Source organism: Cannabis sativa, chromosome 2 (genome assembly GCF_029168945.1).
Source record: "Cannabis sativa cultivar Pink pepper isolate KNU-18-1 chromosome 2, ASM2916894v1, whole genome shotgun sequence".
Taxonomy (NCBI): Eukaryota; Viridiplantae; Streptophyta; class Magnoliopsida; order Rosales; family Cannabaceae; genus Cannabis; species Cannabis sativa.
In genome coordinates, this window is record NC_083602.1 from 90893803 (window position 1) to 90917448 (window position 23646).

At 31.2% G+C, this 23646-nt stretch overlaps 3 protein-coding genes across 3 annotated transcripts; 1 reads left to right on the top strand and 2 right to left on the bottom strand.

Moving 5' to 3' along the window:
• Nucleotides 1-591: 591 nt before the first annotated feature.
• On the bottom strand, nucleotides 592-1886 carry LOC133035176 (uncharacterized). Its single transcript, XM_061111023.1, has 2 exons — nucleotides 772-1886; nucleotides 592-664 (listed from the first exon to the last, which is right to left on the bottom strand). The coding sequence occupies exons 1-2, from the start codon at nucleotides 1646-1648 to the stop codon at nucleotides 636-638; spliced, it is 906 nt and encodes a 301-aa protein (XP_060967006.1). The 5' UTR covers nucleotides 1649-1886; the 3' UTR covers nucleotides 592-635.
• A 1000-nt stretch (nucleotides 1887-2886) lies between these two features.
• LOC133034589 (G-type lectin S-receptor-like serine/threonine-protein kinase LECRK4) lies at nucleotides 2887-4209 on the bottom strand. Its single transcript, XM_061109701.1, has 3 exons — nucleotides 3450-4209; nucleotides 3058-3101; nucleotides 2887-2970 (listed from the first exon to the last, which is right to left on the bottom strand). The coding sequence occupies exons 1-3, from the start codon at nucleotides 4171-4173 to the stop codon at nucleotides 2887-2889; spliced, it is 852 nt and encodes a 283-aa protein (XP_060965684.1). The 5' UTR covers nucleotides 4174-4209.
• Nucleotides 4210-6194: 1985 nt separating this feature from the next.
• LOC133035183 (putative disease resistance protein At1g50180) lies at nucleotides 6195-23407 on the top strand. Its single transcript, XM_061111033.1, has 3 exons — nucleotides 6195-7290; nucleotides 21020-21137; nucleotides 21439-23407. The coding sequence occupies exons 1-3, from the start codon at nucleotides 6352-6354 to the stop codon at nucleotides 23025-23027; spliced, it is 2646 nt and encodes an 881-aa protein (XP_060967016.1). The 5' UTR covers nucleotides 6195-6351; the 3' UTR covers nucleotides 23028-23407.
• Nucleotides 23408-23646: the final 239 nt, after the last annotated feature.

The following is a 23646-nucleotide window of genomic DNA, read 5'->3' on the forward strand; positions in this document are numbered from 1 at the left end:
TTGGGAAAAATCATCAATGAAAGTGATAAAGTATTTATATCCACCCATAGCAGGTGGAACAAAAGGCCCACAAATATCAGTATGAATAAGCTCTAACACATTTGCAGACCTGTCTGACTTACTCTTTCTAACCTTGGCAGTCAACTTTCCTTTTATACAATCAACACGAGCGGTAAAGTCAGGAAAAATCAAGATCCCGAAGCACACCATCTTTCACCAATCTCTCCATTCTATCTCTAGAAATATGGCCTAAACGTTTGTGCCAAAGCATGGAAGATTTCAAATCTGATCTTGCACGTTTAGAACCAACAACAGCATTAAGAGAAGAAGAAGAAGGACAAGAGGGAGAAGTAACAGGAACAACATCAAGCAAATCAAGCTTATATAAGTTTCCACACAAGGTTCCATTTCCAATCAACATAGAGTCACGATACAAAGTCAATTTTCCAGTTCCAAAATGAAGACTATAACCTAGTCTATCCAAAATAGATACAGAGATTAAATTCCTCCTAATAGAGGGTAAATAAGCAACATCATGCAACTCCAAAAAATGCCCAGTATTCAACATGATTAACGATCCCAAAAACTCAACTCTGACTTTAGTATCGTCTCCCATGTACACATACTCCTCCAACCTACTCGGCCTTCTTCGACTTGTCACTGCCTGCAAAGAATTCGTAACATGAATTGTAGCACCAGTATCTAACCACCAAGTGTTTGAGGGCACATCAATAATATTGGATTCCAAACAAACCATCACAAGACAATTACCTTTCTTCTCTAAGTGAGCTTTGAGCTTTCGGCAATCAGCTTTCTTATGCCCGAAGCATTGACAAAAGTTGCACTTCCCTTTGAAAAACTCATTCTTATGACCAGTTGAAGAAGAGCTTGCTTGTCCATTTCCCTTAGGATTGGTGGCTCTCTTCTTATGAAACCTTTGGTCACTAGAGTTGTTGGGAGTGAACTTTCTCTTGTGAGAATTGTTTGGATTGGTCACCATGGAGATACTTCTTGCTCTCCCCTTTTTCATGTCCTCTTCTTCTTTGGCAAGAATAGCAGTCATCTCCTCAATGGTCCACTGCTCCTTTTGAGCATTGTAGCTTGATCTGATTGAATCAAATTGAGAAGGAATGGTTTCCATTACAAACCACACCATGTAATCCTCACCAAGATCCAATCCCATGCCCTTGAGCTTTTGGTAACAACCCATGAGCTTGTCAATGTGGGCTCTAATATCACCCGTATCAGCATAATTAGTGCGATGGAACAAAGTCAAGCACTCATTTTTCTCATTCTTTGAGAACTTTTTGTACTTTTCCTTAATGGCAGCAAGAAAATCCTTTGCATTTTCAATCTGAGGAATACTATCACGAATGGACTCATCCATGTGATACCTCATAAGCATCAAACAACAGCGATTGGAATGCTCCCAATCCTCAAAGGATTTCTTATCCTTTTCAGTGGCATCATCAGCAGGTTTAGGAGGCGCATCCATTCTCAAGGCCAAATCCACTCTCATAAGAGTCAAATTCAACATGAGAGATTCTACCCACTGTTTGTGGTTGGTTCCATTCAGTGTCAACATGGCAGAGGTTCTTGGAATGCTTAAAGCTGAATGAGAAACAAGAGCAATAACCATTAAATGCATGTTATAACAAAATCATGTCATTTGTGCTCTTTTCTCATGAATAAATGATCGCAAAATAACAAATGATCATCATGCATGCTAGAGTTCTTAGACAAATAAATAAAGTAGAACTCATACACAGGTAAGAACAATCTATTAAATATTATAATCAAATACATTAATTTACTATCGAAAGGATAGATAAATTGTGATTCATAATATTTAATAAATTTTCTTCACCATATTAAGCATCCTTAGCAAGCAATTATTATCTATAGGATAAATAATTACTTATAAGGATCTTAATCTTATATTGGAGGAAGATACAATATTCAAATAAATTAATATTTAAATGTTCCTCATTACCAAATAATTTTTCATGCTTAATCTTACGATAGGTAAGAAAATAAGCACTAATTATTCAAAATAAACATTAATTTATGCCATAACAAAATAATATTAATATCTAAGATTATGAATAAATTCATGAATTAATATTATGCATAAAATTAAGATGTGGAAATGATAGAATGCTAAAAATGGAATAAATTGGTGAAAAAAGGCCCAAAAATTGACCTTGCACGCGCCCCCACGCGCCTTCTCTTTTTTTTTTTTTTTTTTTTAATTTCTGGAACGACATGTCGTTTTCGAAAAACGACATGTCGTTTGTGGGGACGACTTGTCGCAGGGTCAAAAAACGACCCGTCGTTTTGCTGCTCGAAAAAAATTCCAGGTAATGAAAAACGACATGTCGTTTGGCTGACAAAGCCCAAACGACACGTCGTTTTCTGCTCTAAAAAACGACAATTTTGCCCCAGATAAACGACATGTCGTTTGCCCGACAGAGGCAAAACGACAAGTCGTTTTTCGTCACCCCTGTCACCCAGCAAGCTTCCCCATGGGTCTGCGGGTCTGCAACTCGGATCGGCGCGACCCGTTTTGTGACCCGATCGGTTGGAGCATTACCGGCCACCAAAACCGACGGCGTTTGAGGGGTTTTGTTCCATTTTCAACCTTCTATCAATTTCTATCATCCATTTCATCCATTTTTCACAAAAAAATATAAAACACTACCCATAAAATACAAATCCGAAAATGGGTTTCCACCATTGATAAACTCAATAAATAAACTTGTAATCTTAAAATAAACCATGCAATAATCATCCAAGGGACAAGATAAACCCATTCTAAAATATTTAAACTCATTTTATCCGAAAATAAAAAAAAAATTCAGATTTGGAAAAAAATAAATTAATGGGTTATTTCAAATATTTTGGAGCTCTAAAATCAAGTATTCTAGCTCTTGATACCAATTGTGAAACTTCACATAGATTATGAACTATCTAAATATACATTAAACATCATTGTTCATAATCATTAAAACCAAAATCAATACTTTATTTAGAGCATCACAAATGTAAAACACATACCTCCCATATTGCTATTCTCCATTTTGTTGCTAAGACACCAAAACCTTCAATGAGAATGAACACCAAATTGGTAGAAGAGAACCTATGAGAGCAACCCTTTTCTTTTCACCACACACCCTCTCTATTTTCATACTAAACACATATTACCCTTTTTATATACAATACTTAACCCTAAGGGGTTATATTAGGCTTATTGGGGTAATGAGTATCATTAGTGGTGGACTATAATTTAATGGGCCAATTATAGTTTTAGGGTGCTCTCATGTGCCTCTAATACATTTATTAATTATTAACCATCCCATTATGGTAGTGAATAAATATTGGGCACATAGTTAATGATTGTGATTATGGTATTATATTATTCCACAAATAAATAATTCTAACAACTATACCATAGCTATACACATCAACCTTAACTCTCACACCTGAGTTTTTGAACCATTCAGGTGCAACATACCCTCTGCTTCCTCTTATTCCAGTCTTTGTTTGAATCTGATTCTTTGTTAAAATCTTAGCTAATCCAAAATCAGATATTCTTGCTGTAAATGAGTCATCTAGGAGGATGTTTTGAGGTTTAATATCACAATGTATGATCTGTGTACTACACTCTTCATGTAAGTAACAAAGCCCCAATGCTATGTCTAAACCAATTTGTGTTCTGTGGTGCCAGCTTGGCCTTGGAGATGGTCTAAAAACAAAGCTCGCTACAGAACCATTGCTCATGAATTCATAGACGAGTAATCGGTGTTGCCCTTCATTGCAGAGCCCAATTAGCTGAACCAAATTCTTATGATTCGTACGACCAATGGCACTTACTTCTGCCTTGAACTCCTGCTCACCTGATGCTTCTCTTGCCATGTCTATTTTGTCCAGCTTCTTAATAGCAATACAGTTACTATAACCATTAATGCTTATAACTCCTTTGAAAACAGTACCAAAAGCACCACTTCCTAGTTGCTCACTGAACTTATTGGTTGCTTTCTCTAGCTCCTCATAACTGAAGCTTCTTAAGCTTTTTCCCTTGATGGCTTCGAATTTCGGTGGAATAATTGCTTTCGTCTTCTGTTTGAATCGAAAAATAACAAAACAAGTTGCTAACAAAAGAAGTACATTCATAAACACAGAACCACTTAAGAAAACAGATCCAATGAGTATGAGTTTCGAATCATTGTTATCATGTTTATTATTCTGTAATTAAAATTTTTAATTATGAAATAAAATTACATCCCTTAAAAATGGGTGAAAGCAACAAAGACACTTACTCACAAACTAGTAAGTATATATGTACTTATTTGCTTATGCATTTTCTGTATTGGCATTACTATGAATGCAGATTGATAGAATCTCATATCAACCTTTGGAGGATGTGTTTGCCATTGCCAATCACCATTCACCAGTGTCTGTTAGTTCAATTATTAATTATTGGAATGTAATGTGTAATATTCGAATTGTGTTGTTGTGTTTTAATTCTTAAATTACTGTCTCTTTCTGTAATTGACAAGAGTTCATGTGCAGAGTGTTATCTTTTGTTTTTGTGTTCTTCTGTTGATGTTTTGTAATTGTTTTCTTCCTCTAATCATAGTCTTAGTATTAAATTGGATTTGATCAGAGTGTTGTATGCAATGCAATCCATATATGCAATGCAAGTAAAATAGTCCAATCACCCCAACAACCAAGTGAAACTAAGTCTTCCATATATTGATTTGTTGGGCTCAAATTATATTCTTCCAAAGAAATTTCTACAAAGAGTTAACTCGGTTTGTAGGAATTTGTTGTGAGATGAAATGACTAAAACAAAGAAAGAAGCAGCAATAGAGAAATATGTATGGACAGTTGAAACTAAACAAGATACATTGTGGGTCAATTGGAGGGACTACAAGTAGACATGATTAAAGATAAATACAACAATCTTCGCTCTGGTATCGTTTTAACAAGCCCTTATCGGATCAATGAACATTGTGTCCTCCTCAAAGAAAGGCTTCTTGGCCAGGCAAGGTATGAAATAGACTTTTAATTTCGAAACACAAATTTATTCTCTAGCTTGCAGTGTTGGATAGGTTGAAAAGGAAATAGAGATTATTTAGATGTAACATATTATTGCTGATGAGATGTGTCCTTTGTGTGGTATTAATTAAGTTCTGGCTGGGATGGAGGACTTTGGCAGGAAGGGATTGAAAAATGGAAAAAATTACAAAAACGGTTGATTTTTCGTAAAATTTTTACATAATTTTTTTTTATGTTTATAGATTTTTTATTTTTTTACATTTTTACGATATTTTATAAAATCACAAGAAAACCACATGAAATTAACAGAAAACAACACAAAAAATGATATATAAATAACAAAAAATCAACCGCAAAATAAAGAGTAGAAGATAAAAATACATCAAAAACCGTATTTTCTGTAATTATTTTATTATTTTTGTGTTTAGGAAATTATTCCTTGAAAAATTGAAGGAAAGTAAATATAAAAGGCAAGTTTTTGCAGCTGCTATGGCAACTGTATGGAAATGAGGCTATTTGGAATTTAAATGTATACACAATAGGAGCAATTGTAAAGAAAATAGAATATGATGTAAAGCATAGAAAAGTCTCTAACTCTAACATAGATGTTGATTGGTTTGAAAAGTTGTAATATTTGCAGGCTGGTTTTGATATAATTCTATAAGTTGGCCTATATCTTAAAACATTATGTTCAAATCAGAAATCCGAGCATTGTAGTACTCATCAAGAAGAACATTATGAGGCTTTAGTGGATGATTTATTTCTAGCAATTGAATCTCACATTATAACAGAGCTGAGACATGAACTCATTTTTGCTGTAATAATTTTTTATGAAATTTTTGTTTACTGGGAAACACAGGTGTACCATTGCACAACTCATATATGAGGTTTTTTTGTTTTCTTGGAAAGACTTTGGAGTCAAGCTCAAATGAGTTTGTCCATGCGTGTCTTATTCATATTTTAATCAGGTTTGAAGCTTAATCTTATCCATATGTGTAGTCAATTGTGGTGGTTGCATTTTTCTTGGTACAGTTAGTAATATTTATTAATATGTAGAAAAAGTGCTACCTGTATATGGAAAATGAATTGCGAAAGAAAGAATTCCCTTTCATTAATTAATTACTATTATCAAAAAGCCAAGATATTTGAGGCAAAAACAGCAGCCATGATTGAATACCAACAACACCACTTGGGATAGAAATGCTTAAATGAGTGATCTCTTTTGTTGTTAGTTCATATCATATCATACAATTTAATTCAATTCTGTTGTTTACAGAGCAAGATCATCATATGGCAGATGCTGTTGTTTCATTTGTGATTGAAAGGCTTGGAGACTTGGTGATTTCCGAAGCTGAATTCTTGCATGGAATCAAAGGCCAAGTGGGGAAAGCAAAAATCAAGCTTCAATGTATGAGTGCTTTCTTGAAAGATACAGATGCTTGGGTTAGAAATGGTGCTGATGAGAGAGTTCGCCTTTTGGTTGTCCAAGTCAGAGAAAATGCTTATGCCTTGGAGGATGTTATTGAGACTTATGTCTTCAAAGTGGCTTCCTCTTCTAATCATGGAACTATGAGACGTGCATTGAAATGGTGTGTTGGCATTATTGATGTGTATAAAGTTGGATCAAAGATAAAGAAGATCTCATCTAGTATTGATACTTGGACATCAGAATTAGAAGCACTTGGCGTACACAGATCATTAGGCAATGCAATTGAAGCGTCATCAAGCTATGTCCAGAAACAAAAAGAGTTGAGGAAAGCTTATTCGTATGTTGAAGACAATGTTATTGTTGGATTCGATAAAGATATCCAAGATTTGGTTGCCCTTTTGACTGAAAAAGAGGACCCTGATAAGCATAAGGTGATTTCTGTCTATGGGATGGGTGGTTTGGGGAAGACTACTCTTGCAAGAAAGGTCTATCAGCATCCTCAAGTCAGGACTCACTTTGATTGTTATGCTTGGGCCTCAATATCTCAGCAATGTAATAGACGCGATGTCTTGGAAACAATTTTATCTGGTTTCACTTCTCAAATAGATGCAGAAAGAAATCGCATCAAAAACTTAAGTGATGATGAATTAGCAAGGAAGGTTCACAACTTTCAGAAACAGAACAAATGTTTGGTGGTTCTTGATGATATATGGACCACAACAACATGGGATCTTCTAAAGCATGCATTCCCTACTCAAGGAGACACACATAGCAGGATCTTACTCACTACTCGGAATAAGGTTGTGGCTTTGCATGTGGATCAACACGGTTTCATCCATGAACCTCATTTCCTCAATGAAGAGGAGAGTTGGGAGCTGTTTCAGAACAAGTACTCCCACATTGGAATGCATCCATCAATTAATATACTATACTTCATTCTTATTAACTTAATCATCATAATATTAATTTTTACCTTTGTTGATATCGATGTTGTGTAAATAACACTTAATTATGTCAGTCCATATAAAATATTCTAATATTTTATTTCCTTCATATTAATTTACTCCTTTCATCCATAGAAAAAACACATGTAGCATTAGTGACAATTCAATAGTATGTAAGAGTATAAATAATGTTCCATTACTTAAATCATAACTCATTTTGTGCATTTTCAATGGATAAATTCAGACTCAAATGAGGATGATGATGAAGAAAGGAAGAAAGAACTAGCGGTGGAGATGCTTAAAAAGTGCTCTGGTTTGCCATTAGCTATCATTGTGCTTGTTGGGCTTCTTTCTAAGAAACACACCTTATATCAGTGGGAGCTGATGAAAGAAAATGTAATTCGCTGCATAGGTCAAGGTAATCCACAACATGATGATGACTCAAAATATTGCAGTGTTTCTTCGGTCTTAGGATTAAGTTATAGCGAGTTACCACGTCAGTTGAAGCCTTGTTTTTTGTATTTGGCTCGTTATGCTGAAGATGTCACGATAAGAGTAAAAGAGTTGTGCCATATACTCATAGCAGAAGGTTTTGTATCGTTAAGAAGAGGTTCTGTTGAAGCTTTGGAGGATGTGGCATACGATTGGTTGAGTGAGTTGGTGGAGAGGAGTATGATTCAAGTAAAACAAATGAGTTCAACAGGAAGGATTAAATCAATTTGCATTCATGATCTCATGCGAGATTTGTGTGTGTCTAAAGCTCAAGAAGAAAACTTTCTACATTTTATTGATTGGAGAACGAATAGAGAGGAAGAACCAATAGAAACAAATATTAGAAGAATTGCCATATGTGTTCATGAAAGTTCTAATTATGATTTAATTCATGAAGCTCGAAATATAGATGGCTCTCTTAGGTCCCTTTCTGTACATGGTAAGGGGAGTGTCATAGATGTTATGTACAGAAAAAGAGTATTGAGTCATGTATGCAATCGCTTTTTGATGCTTAGAGTTTTGATCGTGGATGAGAATGATGTTAGGTATGAAACTAAACTGCCTACAGAAATTGGGAATTTGATCCATCTAAGGTTATTAAGTATTCCTAATTGGCGAATTGAAAAGATTCCATCTTCTTTTGGGAATTTAAGATGCCTACAGACTTTGAGAGTATCGCCTCAGATTGATATAATAATACCAAATTCATTGTGGAAGTTGGAAAAGTTGAGGCATCTATATTTCTCAAATCTAGTTGGTGGCATAGAATTCGGTAGATTCTTGAGATCAATTAAGTCTAGAAATTTTCAAACATTGGTAGGTGTTCGTACCAAGGATCTTTTTTTGAGTGATATTCTACAACAGGAGTCTCAAAAAATTACGAATTTGTGTGGATGGAAATTTTGAGACATTCTTACACAATCCCCAAACTCTCACATTCACTCGTCTTTTCTCTTTACAAGTATATAATCCATCTTACATCAACATAATAGATATTGTTCCTTTCTTACTAAGCTGTCCTTGTATTTATAAGCTTAGAGTGCAGTCACCTATAGTAAGATTACCACAAGACAACCAATTCTCCCCAAATCTCATCAAGTTACAGTTGAGTAATCGCCAACTTAAGGATGATCCAATGCCAACATTAGAAAAGCTACCAAAATTAAGAGTCCTTAGAATTGACTATGATAGCTTTATGGGAGAAGAGATGGTGTGCTCAAGAGGAGGTTTCCCTCGACTTGAATCTCTTCAGCTTACTATTTTGAAAAACTTAAAAGAGTGGAAAGTGGAAGAGAATGCATTGTGTAGACTTGGCTATTTGCGAATTGGTTGTTGTTGTAGATTGACAAGTATTCCAAATGGACTAAGAAACATTAGTACACTCAATGAGATGGTCATAGAGAATATGCCTAAGAAATTCAAAGAAAGGATGGAGCAAGGAGGAGCGATTTCTACAAAATCAACCACGTGCCATCACGTGTTTTTACCAACTGTGATGAAGGTACATATCTAATCAACCATCTATCTTCTTTTCTTAAGTTCCATTCCATTTTTGTCTATGATTAAATATTTATTTACTTATTTACTATCAATGAATGCAGATTTTGAGGTTGGCTATATATGAATTTAAGTGGGAGAATCTGATATCAACATTTTGAGGATGTGTTTGCCACTGCCAATCACCACTATCTGTTTGTTCATTTGGAATAAAATTTGTAATATTTGGGTTGTGTTTTAATGTTTTTCCCACATTTACAATACATATCAATCATTTTCAAAACCCATTTTGTAAACCATAGAATGAACTTCTCTTCCATTATTCAACTCCATCAAACCAACACAAGCTTTAAGCACGATCGAAAAAGAGAATTTATTACCAGTAATTTGCAATTCTTGCATCAAAGAAAAATACCCAATTGTTTCTTATTAGAGTTAGTCCCACACTGCTCATGTGTGCAAATAAATTGTGATATATAAGATGAATGAATTACTCTTTCCAGAGAATTGATTTTGAAATGGAATCCATGATTCTATATCAAAGCCACTTGTGATCCATTCTGGGCTTCCAAAAAGCCGTAGAAACTATAAAAACTGCATAAAATCTTTTGTTTGAATGAAGAAGAAACGAAAGAAAAGAAAAAACTCAGACTCCTACGAGTTCAGAAGAAATACATTTTTCTTAATTACATTAGTGACTCTTTTTCCTATCTCATCCAACATTGATACTTGTACTTCAGAAATAGAAAGAATATGGAGTACAGAAATCAATAGACAAAGCAGATGAAGCTTCTTCAAGCTATGTCCAGAAGCAAAAATAGTTGAGGAACGCTTATTCTTGATTGATAAAATATTTAATAATTAATTTTTAGTCCATAATATTTATGATAGAATTTTTTTTTTAGTAATTACACTAAATTCTTATCAGTGTGTTATAAAAATTAGAGAGTATAACTAAAGTCTCTCAATTACTTCTAATTACACAATTACATAATAATTATATAATGAGACAAACACAATACTGTATAATTACTTTCATTTACACTCAATTTCAATTCTATCTTAACTTTCTAAACGCGTCCTAAGTCCCTATTTAGAAGTTATTTTTTTTTTGTAATCTTGGAAGTTGCTTATTGTGTATCTTTCTGTTTTGCAAAAACTTGTATTTTATCTTACACTTAATTTTGGTATATCCTAAACTTTTTTAGGATTAGATTAGAAGAGTTAGGAAACTTATTTTGACATCCTAAACTATATAAATTTTTTTAAGAAGGTACAAATTGTTTTACTTTTTTTTTTTGAATGGACAAATTGTTCTACTTTTTTTTTTTTTTTTTTTGAATAAGTGTTCTTTTATTAAAAGGAGCAATCGCTCTCCAAGATAGACATAAAGTTCAAAGGAACACTGTTAATGGGAAACATACATTCAGCGAAAGTAACAGAGTGCCGGGCAACAAAGTGCGCAGCACAGTTCGCAGAACGCTTAACAAAAGAAATTGAAACATTGACCAAATCTTTAAGAATATTTTTGCAATCTTCAACCACCAAACCGAACACAGAGACAAGAGACTCTTCACTCCGAATAGCTTCAACGCAGACAAGGCTATCCGACTCGATAGTAGCCCGCGTGTAAGCATTGTTTTTAAGCCAACTTAGAGCCTCCCTGATACCTATGCTTTCGGCCAATTCAGGAGCAACCGAACCATCTTTGATCCCTGCAAAAACAGAGACCAACTCACCAGCTGAATTCCTTACAACACATCCGAAGCCATACTTGAGGGAGGAGGCAAAGATGGCCGCATCTACGTTGAGCTTGATACCCGAAGACGGTTTTAACCACTGCTCCGCACCATCTCCCTCTTTGAGAGGAGACAACAAGGGTAGATTACCCTTTGAGCTTTTATCCAATGATCAAGACTCAAATTAGCAAACGCCACCACATCACTCACTCTTCTAACCCGCTTCTTCCACACCAGATCGTTTCTCGCTGCCCATTGAAAAGGAATAACTATATTTACCTAATAATTAAAACTTTATTATGGGATGTAATTAGGGGTGAGCGTGGTATGGATTAGGCGGTGAATTGATGAAAGTTTAACCAACCCCCAAAGTGCGGTTAAGATTTCATATTCCTTAACAGCATGATTAATCTTAATACAATTAACTACGGTTAAATTACTAAGACATATTTACTAAATTGTAGTCGAAATTTTAAAAACAAAATCAGTGGAATGAAAAGGAATAAAATATTAAATAAACGGGATCAATATTTTATTATGTCATTTATTAAATTGACTAGAAAGATAATCAAAATTATTTTATTTTGTTTATATAATTAGAAAAAGTAATGAAAATAACTTAAATGGACTAAATTACATTTCATAGAAAATATTTTCTTTTTATTTTTTTATTTTAAAATTAAATCATAAAAATATAAAACTAAATTCATAAATAATTAGAAGCTGTATGTAGGCCTTTTAATTTTTTAATATAAAAAATTAAAAAAAATATTTTTTACAGGTAAATCTATTACTTAGACAAATTAGAGGAGAAGTTCTCTATTACTTTTCTCCTTAATTTAGGTAGAGCTCATCAAGTTTTTCCATTATTAAATATAAGTAAACAATTTGAGGAGAAACACTCTCTTACACTTTATTTCTTTTTCAACAAAATAAACATGCCATATAATAGTGCAACCATTAAAAATTGTCTAATCTCTCTATTTTTCACTCCATCTCTTTGTTCTATTTCTTGTACATTAATTATAACAAGAGCAGAGACATGAACTCAGAAAAAGAGAGCCATGAGATCCAATTTATATTTGGTCATCAACTGAGTTTGTCTATGTGTGTCTTATTTATATTTGGTCTAGTTTTGTCAATGGAGACTTTATTAACGTCTTAAATGGGATCCAATTTTAAATTATTGAGTCTTTATAAAAACATATGTTATCAGTTATTTCTAAATATTTTTTAAATAAATTTAATAGAGTTGTACGGACGAAATTGGATAAAATTATAATTTTACTAATATTAAATACTTATAATATTAAAAATATAATTAAATTTATGTGACTTAAAAATTTAAAATTTTAATAATTATGCCACAACTATTTCTAATAATTATTATGTGATTGTATAACTATGATAGTATTAGAGGCAGAGTAATAATAATGCGGTTTAGAAAGAAAATTGATATAAGAGTAATAGGGAGAGTAAACCAAAATAAAAAAGGTACGTGTGTTAGAGGTACGTGTGTGTTTGAAGTAGGAGTGTTCACAAAGTATCCGATCCAGTCCAATCCGCACGATCCAATCCAATCCAATCCAATCCGCAAAATGCGGATATCCGCACTTGTGCGGATTGGATTGGATTGAAAAATGGGCTATTTACAAAAATATGGGAAAATAAAGATAAGTTTTGATATATATGGCATAAAAACTTAATTACACTAAATATGGCATTTTTTTAAAAAACTTACAAATATGGGAAAAAGTCTTGAAGAATGCCATAAAAAACTTTAAATTTGTGTTTCTTTTTATTTATTTTTGGGAAAAAAACAAAAAAATACAAAAAAGGAAAAAAAAATTACAAAAATACTTTGGGCCGGCCCATTAAACATTTATACAGTCCACATACAAATATTTACAAAAATACCACATGCACTAAGCCTTCAGCTGTACAGAGCGAACCATGAAGATGAAAATACGCGCTCGTTTCAAAACCGCAAAACAACCAAAATGAAACCAAAACGAGAAAAATACAACTATTAATTCTGGCAAAAACAACTGGAAAAAAATACCTGTAATGATCTAAACTGAAAATGACGAAAAAAAAAATCAGAAAAACTGTGAAGAAACTGAAATTACACATTTGTTTTCTGTTTTATTCGATCAAAACAACTCCCCCTAATATCGAAATCCAGATTCATGAAATGTAGATCTGTAACAAACAGATCTGGACCTCCCACCAAATTCAAAACAATGTATGATGTGAAAATTTTTAAAAAAACCTCATGAATAATACATCTACGTTATATACAGTTACATTTTGATTTATTTTTTGTTTTGGTTGCCTTATAGTTGCATTATCGTTTTATGATAGTTTATATATTATGCAAGAATTTAATTTGATGGGGACTAAGAAATAGTAGTTATACATAGTAAGTTTTGTGCAAATAGTTGCATATTAATTTTATAGTGAAATAACATATGCCAGTAGCAAAACTATAATAAAACTACAAAACAACTGTATGCAAGTGCAAATAGTTGCCTTATAGTTGCATTATCGTTTTATGATAGTTTATATATTATGCAAGAATTTAATTTGATGGGGACTAAAAAATAGTAGTTATACATAGTAAGTTTTGTGCAAATAGTTGCATATTAATTTTATAGTGAAATAACATATGCAAGTAGCAAAACTATAATAAAACTACAAAACAACTGTATACAAACTAAAATACAGGAAAAACTCTTTGAACATCAACATCCATGATAAATCTCATTGTTACCCATTGATGATATAAAAATGGACAGGAAACAACTAGATAAAAAACTTATTAAAAAAATACATATAGAAGGTGTAAAATTTCAAATATGGGAGAAAACCAAAAAGAAACCGAAAACAAACCTCGGTTCGAACATCAGCACCAACATTAGCTTTTTTCCCAGAAACGTTGACAATGAAATCTCTGCATTATTTGTTGAGCAAACATACATAAGAAGCACAATGATTTCTATACTCTTTCTGGCTTTATTCTCTACACAGTCGCTCCATATGTTATCAAGGTCCGTTTCTTCGTAAGAATATATAAGAAACTAGCTTTACAATTAAAAATTAAAAATAAAAATAAAAGAAGAATTATTATGTAAAAAAATTTTAAATTAAAAACTAAAATAAAATTAAAAATTAAAAATTAAAAATGAATAAAATTAAAAATAAAAAGAAAAGAAGAAAAAAAGAGAGTGAAATGATGGATTGATTGATAGAAGTCAATCCTAGACCTAAGCAACAATATATAAGAAACTAGCTTTACAATTAAAAATTAAAAATAAAAAAAAAAGAAGAATTGTTATGGAAAAAAAAAATTAAAAATTAAAAACTGAAAATAAAATTAAAAATAAAAAATTAAAAACTGAAATAAAATTAAAAATAAAAAATTAAAAACTGAAATAAAATTAAAAATAAAAAGAAAAGAAAAAAAAAAGAGTGAAATGATAGATTGATTGATAGAAAATGAAAAAAGAGAGGGAAGAGAGTGGGATTTGATTGATGATGGATGGAATGATGACTAAGTGGTATTTGTGTAATAAAAGCAACTTTGTAAGTAAAAATGTAGTCATAGGCGTGTGTGAGTAATTTTGTAATTAATTGTGTAAAATGGATTTTTCATGTAAAAATTTCTTTATTTTTTCTTTTTTTTTTAAAAAAAAATAAAATACTAAAATAAATAAAAAATGATCTCAACTATAGATATTATTTTTTTTTTACAGAAATTAAACTAGTTTTTTTTTATTTAAACTACTATTTTTTTCTTTGTTTTTTTTTTGTTAAAAACTAATTATTTCATTAAAAGCGGCGAAAAAAAAAAAAAAAAACCAGTTTCATCAACATAATCCTGAAGAAAAAACATTATAAAAAATTATAATCTAAAGATAATATAAACTTTAAAAATCAGTTTCATCAACAATGAAAGAAATTATTAATTTCATTAAAATAATAAAAAAATAGTTTCATTATGTTATTAGAAATTTTTTCAAGTTACTTTTTTATTATTTTGTTTCTAGGTTGGAAACTTACACTTATATTTTGTTATTAAATTATTGGTATGCATTATGTGTTGTTTTGATTATATTTGTGATTAGCATTTTTTTTTTTTGTATATTTGTGTGTGTGTATGTTTTTATTTGATTGTCTGATGAAACTGGTTTCAATTAACTTTATTATTAACATTTGTATTTTGTTATGATTTTTAATAACGTCAAAACTGGTTTCACATGTCGAAACTGGTTTCACAGGTTTTAACTGTTCTGTAATGGGGTTGCTCAATTTTTATGATATTATTGTATATTTTTTAGTTTGTATAAAACCAGTTTTATTATTGTATGATATTTGAACAACAATTTTTATTTTATTTTAATTAATCAGTTTTTGACACACACATTATTTTATTATTTTCATAACTGGTTTTTTTAAGTAACTAGTTTTTATAACTATTTTTTTTATTGTTGTTCATAATTGAGTTTTATTCAATTTTTTATTAGTTTATTTCAAGAAACTGGTTTTTATTTGTTTGTTTTTATTTTGGTTGTTTTACTAACTGGTTTCTCACATTCCACTGTTTTTTTTTTTTAGTTATTCTTTTATGGTTTTTATTGCACTTTTGTCTCTTTAATTTTCTTTGTTTTTTTTTTCTCTTTGATTTTAATTTATGATTCTCTTTGTTATATTTGCTGCGTATTGTATGTTTAAACTAACTCTAATTTTTGAGCAAGCAAATAAAAAATTAAATGCCAAAATAAAGAATGAAGTTAGAAGTTTGATTATTAGGTATTGATATAAAATTTATATGTTCGAAACTGGTTTTTAAATTTAGTATCGTTAATTTGTAAAAGTTTAGTTATTAGACATTGTGTATTTTTTATTATGTTATTGATGAAACTATTTTTTTTTTTTTTGCCTCTTTTAATGAAATAATTCGTTTCTTTTAATATTGATGAAACTGGTTTTTAAAGTTAGTATCGTCTTTAGATTGTAATTTTTTTCATTATCTTGTTGATGAAACTATTTTTTGTATTCTTTAAATGAAATTATTAGTTTCTTTCAATGTTGATGAAACTAGTTTTTAAAGTTTGGATTCTTTTTAGATTATGATTTTTTATATTGTTTTTTTTTTCAGGATGATGTTGATGAAACTGGTTTTTTTTTTCTGTTGTTTTTAATGGAATAATTAGTTTTTAACAAAAAAAAAATAGTAGTTTAAATAAAAAAAACAAGTTTAATTTTTGTAAAAAAAAAAAATGAAATATAAAAATGTACACTTATTATATATATATTAAGAGAAAAAAATTAGGTTGAGAAAAAAAATTAAAAAAAAAAGAGAGACACAAAGAGAAATTAGAAAAAAAAAAATAGAGAGAGATAAGAGAAAGAAAGAAAAAAAAGTAGCAACTCACTTAAAAGTTGAAAAGAAAAAAGAGAGCCAAAATTGACTAAAAAAATATAAAAAAGACAAAAAAAAAAACTTTTTGAAGCTTCAATAAGTAAAAAATAAAAAAAAAATTAATAAAAGTATAAAAGTAAAATGTTCTTGTCAAATTAAAAATGTAATGTTTGAAAAAAAATGTAGTATTTGGTGTAAATTTTCCAAATAAAAAGAAACCCTAAAATGTAAGTGTAAAATAAATTAAAAAAATAAATAAAACTAATTAAGCTAAAAATAAAAACATAAAATATGGGATTGGATAATAAGTTTATAAAAATATGGCATATCAAATACCATAAAAAATCTTAAATGTGAAAAAATGCTATAGAAGAGTGGCAAACCTAAAAATGCCATATTTTTCTAACTTTGTTATGAAATCTCATATTTCATGTAATTTTCACTTGAAAAATCTAAAATCCGCACTTGTGCGAATTGGATGTTGTTTGACCTCAAAAAGTAACCGATCCAATCCAATCCGCACTTAATTATATATATTTTTAAAAAATTATAATATGTAATATATACTAATTAAAAAAAGACACAAAGTTCTAATTTCTTAATTTTTTTAGTAATACATTGAGTTGGTGCATTTTATTTATTTTATAATAAAAAACACAAGAAAAATAATTCTTATTAACATAGACACATACACATAAAGTTTAAATATATATATACTAACTTATTTATTTTAGTAATTTGATACATATATATATTTTAGTGTAAATCTAAAAATAAGTATATATACATTGATATATATGTATATTGGTTTAATTTGTATATAAATAGAGATGGAAATAGATTATTATTGGAGATTAAGAAACAATAGTCTTTTTTTAATTTTTTTTCTATGAAATATTAAATAATTTATTATTAAAAAAATAACCGATCCAAAATAACCGATCCAATCCGCACTATTGCGGATTGGATTGGATTGGATTTAAACTCTTATGCGGATCGGATTGGATCCAAAATATGAAATCCGCACTTAGTGCGGATTGGATGTTGTTTGACCAAAAAAAGTACGGATTGGATACCCCTAGTTTGAAGTTCTAAATTATACATTGTAATATATAAATATTTAAATAAAAAAAATAAAAAATTATTCACAAAAAAAAAAAAAGAAGTAGGTGCCTTCTTGGAAGTTGCTTATTATGGTGGCCCACAAATAATGTTGAATGATTTTTAGGAAGTTGTGTCATTTCTCAATCACTTTAAACAAAAAAAAAAGTGTCTTGAATAATTACTACAATAAAACAAAACTACTTTTCAATAAAGCAAGGAAAAGTGAGGCAACATCAAAGCAATAATCTTAAAAATCTTCTAAAAAGTGATCTTTTACAGTTGGAGAGTCTCATGAAATTAACAATTTGTGTGGATGGAAATTTCCACACATTCAGTGGCGGAGCCAAAATGAGAAATTAGAGGGGGCCAATTTTATAAATTTAAGTGAAAAATGTTTGAGAAACATTTTATTAATTTCATAATTAAAATTTCTTTCAAAAAAACTTCATAGTTAAAATTAAAATTAATGCAGAATCTTTTTCTTGCATATCACAAAAATTATATACTATTTTTTTGACGATTTTTCTTTTTTAATATACAATACACAATTACAAAGTGTATTTTTTACTATATTTGGGTTGTGTTTTAATATTTTTCCCACATTTACAATACACATATCAATCATTTTCAAAACCCATTTTGTAAACCATAGAATGAACTTCTCTTCCCTTATTCAACTCCATCAAACCAACACAAGCTTTAAGCACAATTGAAAAAGAGAACTTATTACCAGTAATTCCCAATTCTTGCATCAAAGAAAAATAATCAATTGCTTCTTTATAGCTGCCATTAAAAGCAGAAGCAAAAACCAACCAATTCAAAGCAAAAACATTTGGCTTAGGAATTTTGTCAAACACATTCTTTGCATACCTCATTTCTCCGCAACTTGCATACATACCCACAAGCTTTGAATTCAAAGACAACAAATTCATGTTCATTCCAGTTCCTAACAACACCCCATGAATCTGCTTGCCTTGTCTCAAAGCTTTTCCTTTGAGGCATTTATTCAAACACAAAGCCAACTGGTCTGGGGAGAAGTTTAACGACAAAAAGTATGGTTTTTTCATCATTTTTTAGAACCCCATTTGGGAATCAAACCCATGAATCGTCGTCCATGGCGTTGTTTATATGATATGAAGAATTGAAACTATAACAACTGCATAGAATCTTTTGCTTGAATGAAGAGGAAATAGAGAAAGAAAGGAAAAAAAACTACTCCTACGAGTTCAGTAGAAAAATTTAACTTCATGCAACAATATTGTCGTTTATCAAGAATATTGTCGTTTCAAGGAAATATGTCGTTTTGCTTCTTTATTAAGAAAAGTGTCGTTTTTCTGCACAAATAATTACTGTCGTTTATTAATAAAAGTGTCGTTTTTCTAAATGTAACAATATTGTCGTTTATCTACAGAAGTGTCGTTTTAAGAAAAAAATGTCGTTTTTCTTCATGCAACAATATTGTCGTTTATTAAGAAACGTGTCATTTTTCTTGATGCAACAATATTGTCGTTTATTTTCAGCAAAAAAACAATATTGTCGTTTATTAATAAATATGTCGTTTTAATAAAAAATTTCAGAAAAAAATGTCCTTTTTCAAGAGTTCGTTTTTTGTTTGTATTTTTACATTGTTGTTTAACGAATTTAATTTATGTATGTAAATATTCATCCAAATCCTCAATGAATATCATTAGTTTCTGGGAAAGAAGAAATTTCTGTAATAATGCCACAATTTTTTTTTTGGAAATTTGTTAATTGATTTGTGTGATTTGTGCTATAACACAATATATATAATACAAAGCAGGCATTGTTGAATATGCATATGGTAATGGAGGCTACTTTTCTTCCATCAAAGGACAAATGACTAGTTGACAATTTGTTTAAAAATATAGTTTAATTATTAGTTTGTCCTCAATGTGAAAACAATATCAAACAATAGCAAAATGAACTCCTCAGTTGAATCAACTAAACACAACCAGATTTGGCATTTACAAGATTAAGATTTCTCATCTTTGAGCTTGCAGATACAATTAGAACCACATGAGCCACAGCCACAGTTAGAAATGTGACTTAAGAGAGTAATAAGGAGAGTCAAGTCAACCAATTAAAGATGGGTTACTCCTTGGAAGTGACTTATTATGGTGGGCCTACCAATAATGCTTAATGCCTTTTAGCTACTCCACACATATACGAATAGGACCACCTCTAAATCACTGTAAGGATAAGAAAAAAAATCACAGAAAAGAACAAAATCAGCACCCATTATTGAATACCAACAACACCACTTGTGATAGAAATGCTTAAATGAGTGATCTGTTATGTTCTTAGATCATATCATACCATACAATTCAATTCAATCTAATTTAGTTACTGAGAAAAATCATCAAATGGCAGATGCTATTGTTTCATTTGTGATTGAAAGGCTTGGAGACTTGGTGATTTCTGAAGCTCAATTCTTGCATGGAGTTGAAGCGCAAGTTGGGAATGCACAAATCAAGCTTCAATGTATGAGTGCTTTCTTAAAAGATGCTGATGCTTGCGTAAGAAATGGTGATGAGAGAGTTCGCCTTTTGGTTGTCCAAATCAGAGAAAATTCTCTTGACTTGGAGGATGTTATTGAAACTTATGTCCTCAAGGTGACTTTGAAGAGAAATGAAGGCTTACTAAAGAGGTGTATTTGCATCTTCAGAAAAGGAATTGATGTCCACAAAGTTGGATCAGAGATTGAGAGGATCTCATCCAACATTGATACTTGGACTTCACAGTTAGATGCACTTGGAGTACACAGATCGATACACAATGCAGCTGAAGCTTCTTCAAGCAGCTATGTCCAACAGCAAAGACAGTTGAGGCAAGCTTATTCTTATGTTGAAGACAATAATATTGTTGGATTTGGAAAAGATATAGAAGAGTTGGTAACTCTTTTGACTGAAAAAGAGAATTCTCGTAAGCATAAGGTGATCTCTGTATGTGGGATGGGTGGTTTGGGCAAAACTACTCTTGCAAGAAAGGTCTATCAGCATCCTCGTGTCAGGACTCACTTTGATTGTTATGCTTGGGCCTCAATATCTCAGCAATGTAATACACGCAATGTCTTCGAAGCAATTTACTTCGCTTTCACTTCTCCCACCAAAGAAAGAAGAGAAGAAATCAAAATGATGAGGGATGATGAATTAGCCAAGGAGCTTTACAACTTTCAGAAACAGAAAAAATGTTTGGTAGTCCTTGATGATATATGGACCACTGAAACCTGGGATCTTCTAAAGCATGCATTCCCTACTACTACTCAAGGAGACGCACATAGCAAGATCTTACTCACTACTCGGATAAGGTTGTAGCTTTGCATGCCGATCCACATGGTTTCATCCACGAACCTCATTTCCTCAATGACAAGGAGAGTTGGGAGCTATTTCAGAATAAGTGCTATTCTATTGGAACAGATCCATCAGGTAATATACAGACTACTACTTCATTCTTTTTAATATTCTTCTTTTTTTTATTATTTATCTTTTCTACTGTTTATATTTATACATGTCAATACATTCACTTTGTATATTTTTCTAATTTGTTAAGTAGATATACATATTATACTGACATCAGAGTGATAGGATCTAAGTGGCAGAGCTCCATTTAATTTAATTTTACGCATAGGTTTTGACATGATGACAATCCAGTAATATTATTTTGTAAGCCTCATACTTAAAAGCTAAATCATAAGTCTTTTTGTGTATTTTCAATGGACAAATTTAGATTCAAATGATGATGAAGAAAGGAAGAAAGAATTAGCGGTAGAGATGCTTAAAAAGTGCTCTGGTCTGCCATTAGCCATCATTGTGCTCGCTGGTCTTCTATCTAAGAAACACACCATACGTGACTGGGAGTTGATGAAAGCAAATGTAATTCTCTGCATAGGTCAAGGTGATCAACAACATGATGTTGACTCAAATTACCGTGGTGTTTTAGGGGTCTTGGGTTTGAGTTACAGCGAGTTACCACGTCACTTGAAGCCTTGTTTTCTGTACTTGGCTCGTTACGCTGAAGATGTCCCAATAAGAGCAAAAGAGTTATGTCTTGTACTCATAGCAGAAGGTTTTATATCGCCAAGAAGAGGGTCTGTGGAAACTTTGGAGGAAGTGGCATATGATTGGTTGTGTGAGTTGGTGGAGAGGAGTATGATTCAGGTGAAAGAAATGAGTTCAACAGAAGGAAGGATAAAATCGTTTTGCATGCATGATCTCATGAGAGACTTGTGTGTGTCTAAAGCCCAAGAAGAAAACTTTCTACATTTTACTGATTGGCAGAATAAAGGAGAACAGCCAATAGAAGCAAACGTACGAAGAGTTTCCATCTATGATAATGGAAATATTGATGGTAGTGATTTTATTCATATGTTTAGGAACAATGATGGCTCTCTCAGGTGCCTCGCTCTACAAGGTGGAAAAATTGAGTATAGAAAAAGAGTATTGAGACATGCATGCAATCACTTCTTGAAGCTTAGAGTTTTGATTATTGGTCATCAATATGCTTTCAGTGATACTTTGAAGTTGCCTAAAGAAATTGGGAATCTGATCCATCTAAGGTTATTAAGTATTCTTGATTGGCGTATTAAAGAGATTCCATCTTCTTTTGGGAATTTAAGATGCCTGCAGACTTTGAGAGTATCGACCGAGGATAATATCATAATACCAAGTTCAATGTGCAAGTTGGAGCAACTGAGGCATCTACATTTTTCTGATTGGGGCATAAAATTTGGTAATTTCTTGAGGTCAACTAAGTCTAGAAATTTACAAACATTGGTAGGTATTGGTACCAAGGATCTTCTACTGACTGATCTTCTACAGTTGGAGAGTCTGAAGAAATTAGGAATTCATGTGGATGGAAATTTTGACAGATTCTTACACAATCCCCAAACTCTCACATTCAATCGTCTTCTCTCTTTACAAGTATCTAGTGAAATTGGGGTCAACAAGATAGATATTGTTCCTTTGATATTAAGCTGTCCTCACATTTATAAGCTTTCAGTGTTGTCGTCTATAGTAAGGTTACCAGAAGTCAATCAATTCTCCCCAAACCTCATCAAGTTAAGGTTGTTTCGTCTCAGACTTGAGGATGATCCAATGCCAACATTAGAAAAGCTACCAAAATTAAGAGTCCTTATAATTGACTATGATAGCTTTATGGGGGATGAGATGGTGTGCTCAAGAGGAGGTTTCCCTCGACTTGAAAGAGTGGAAAGTGGAGGAGAGTGCATTGCCTACACTTGCCTATTTGCATATTCAAGGATGCAGGGGATTGAGGAGAGTTCCAGATGGAGTAAGAAACATTGTTACACTCAATGAGATGGTCATATCTTATATGCCTAAGAAATTCAAAGAAAGGATGGAGCAAGGAGGAGACGATTTCCACAAAGTCAACCACGTGCCATCACGTGTATTCATCGAATGTGATGAAGGTAATATCTATCTTTTGTTGTTAACTCCATTCTTTTTCTTTTTCTATCATTATTATCTTTACTTAAATTCCCAAATTAACATGTTTTTTTTTTTTTGCTCTTTTAGCATTTTTTTTATATAACTATTTTTTCTCAATAATTTTATTATTTTCTTTTATGTTTTTGTAAAGAATTGAAAAACCTATTGTTATTTTTTTTTGTAAAATCTATTAGTAGGGACTAATTGAATTATGGAGGAGGTTTCAATGGTTTCATTAAATATGAAACCATTATGATTACATTTTTTTAAGCTATTAGATTACTATTGAATGATTATGATTAATTTAGAAATTTAATAAAAATAAATAATAATTAACTTATAACATATAGTTAACTAATAATTTATTTTCTTATAAGACTTTAATGAAGATTAATTATATATTAAAATTAAATTTTTGAATTTATTTTCAAATAAGGATCTGAAACAATGAAAATCAAGCGTAAAACCGCTCTAAAAGACACCAATA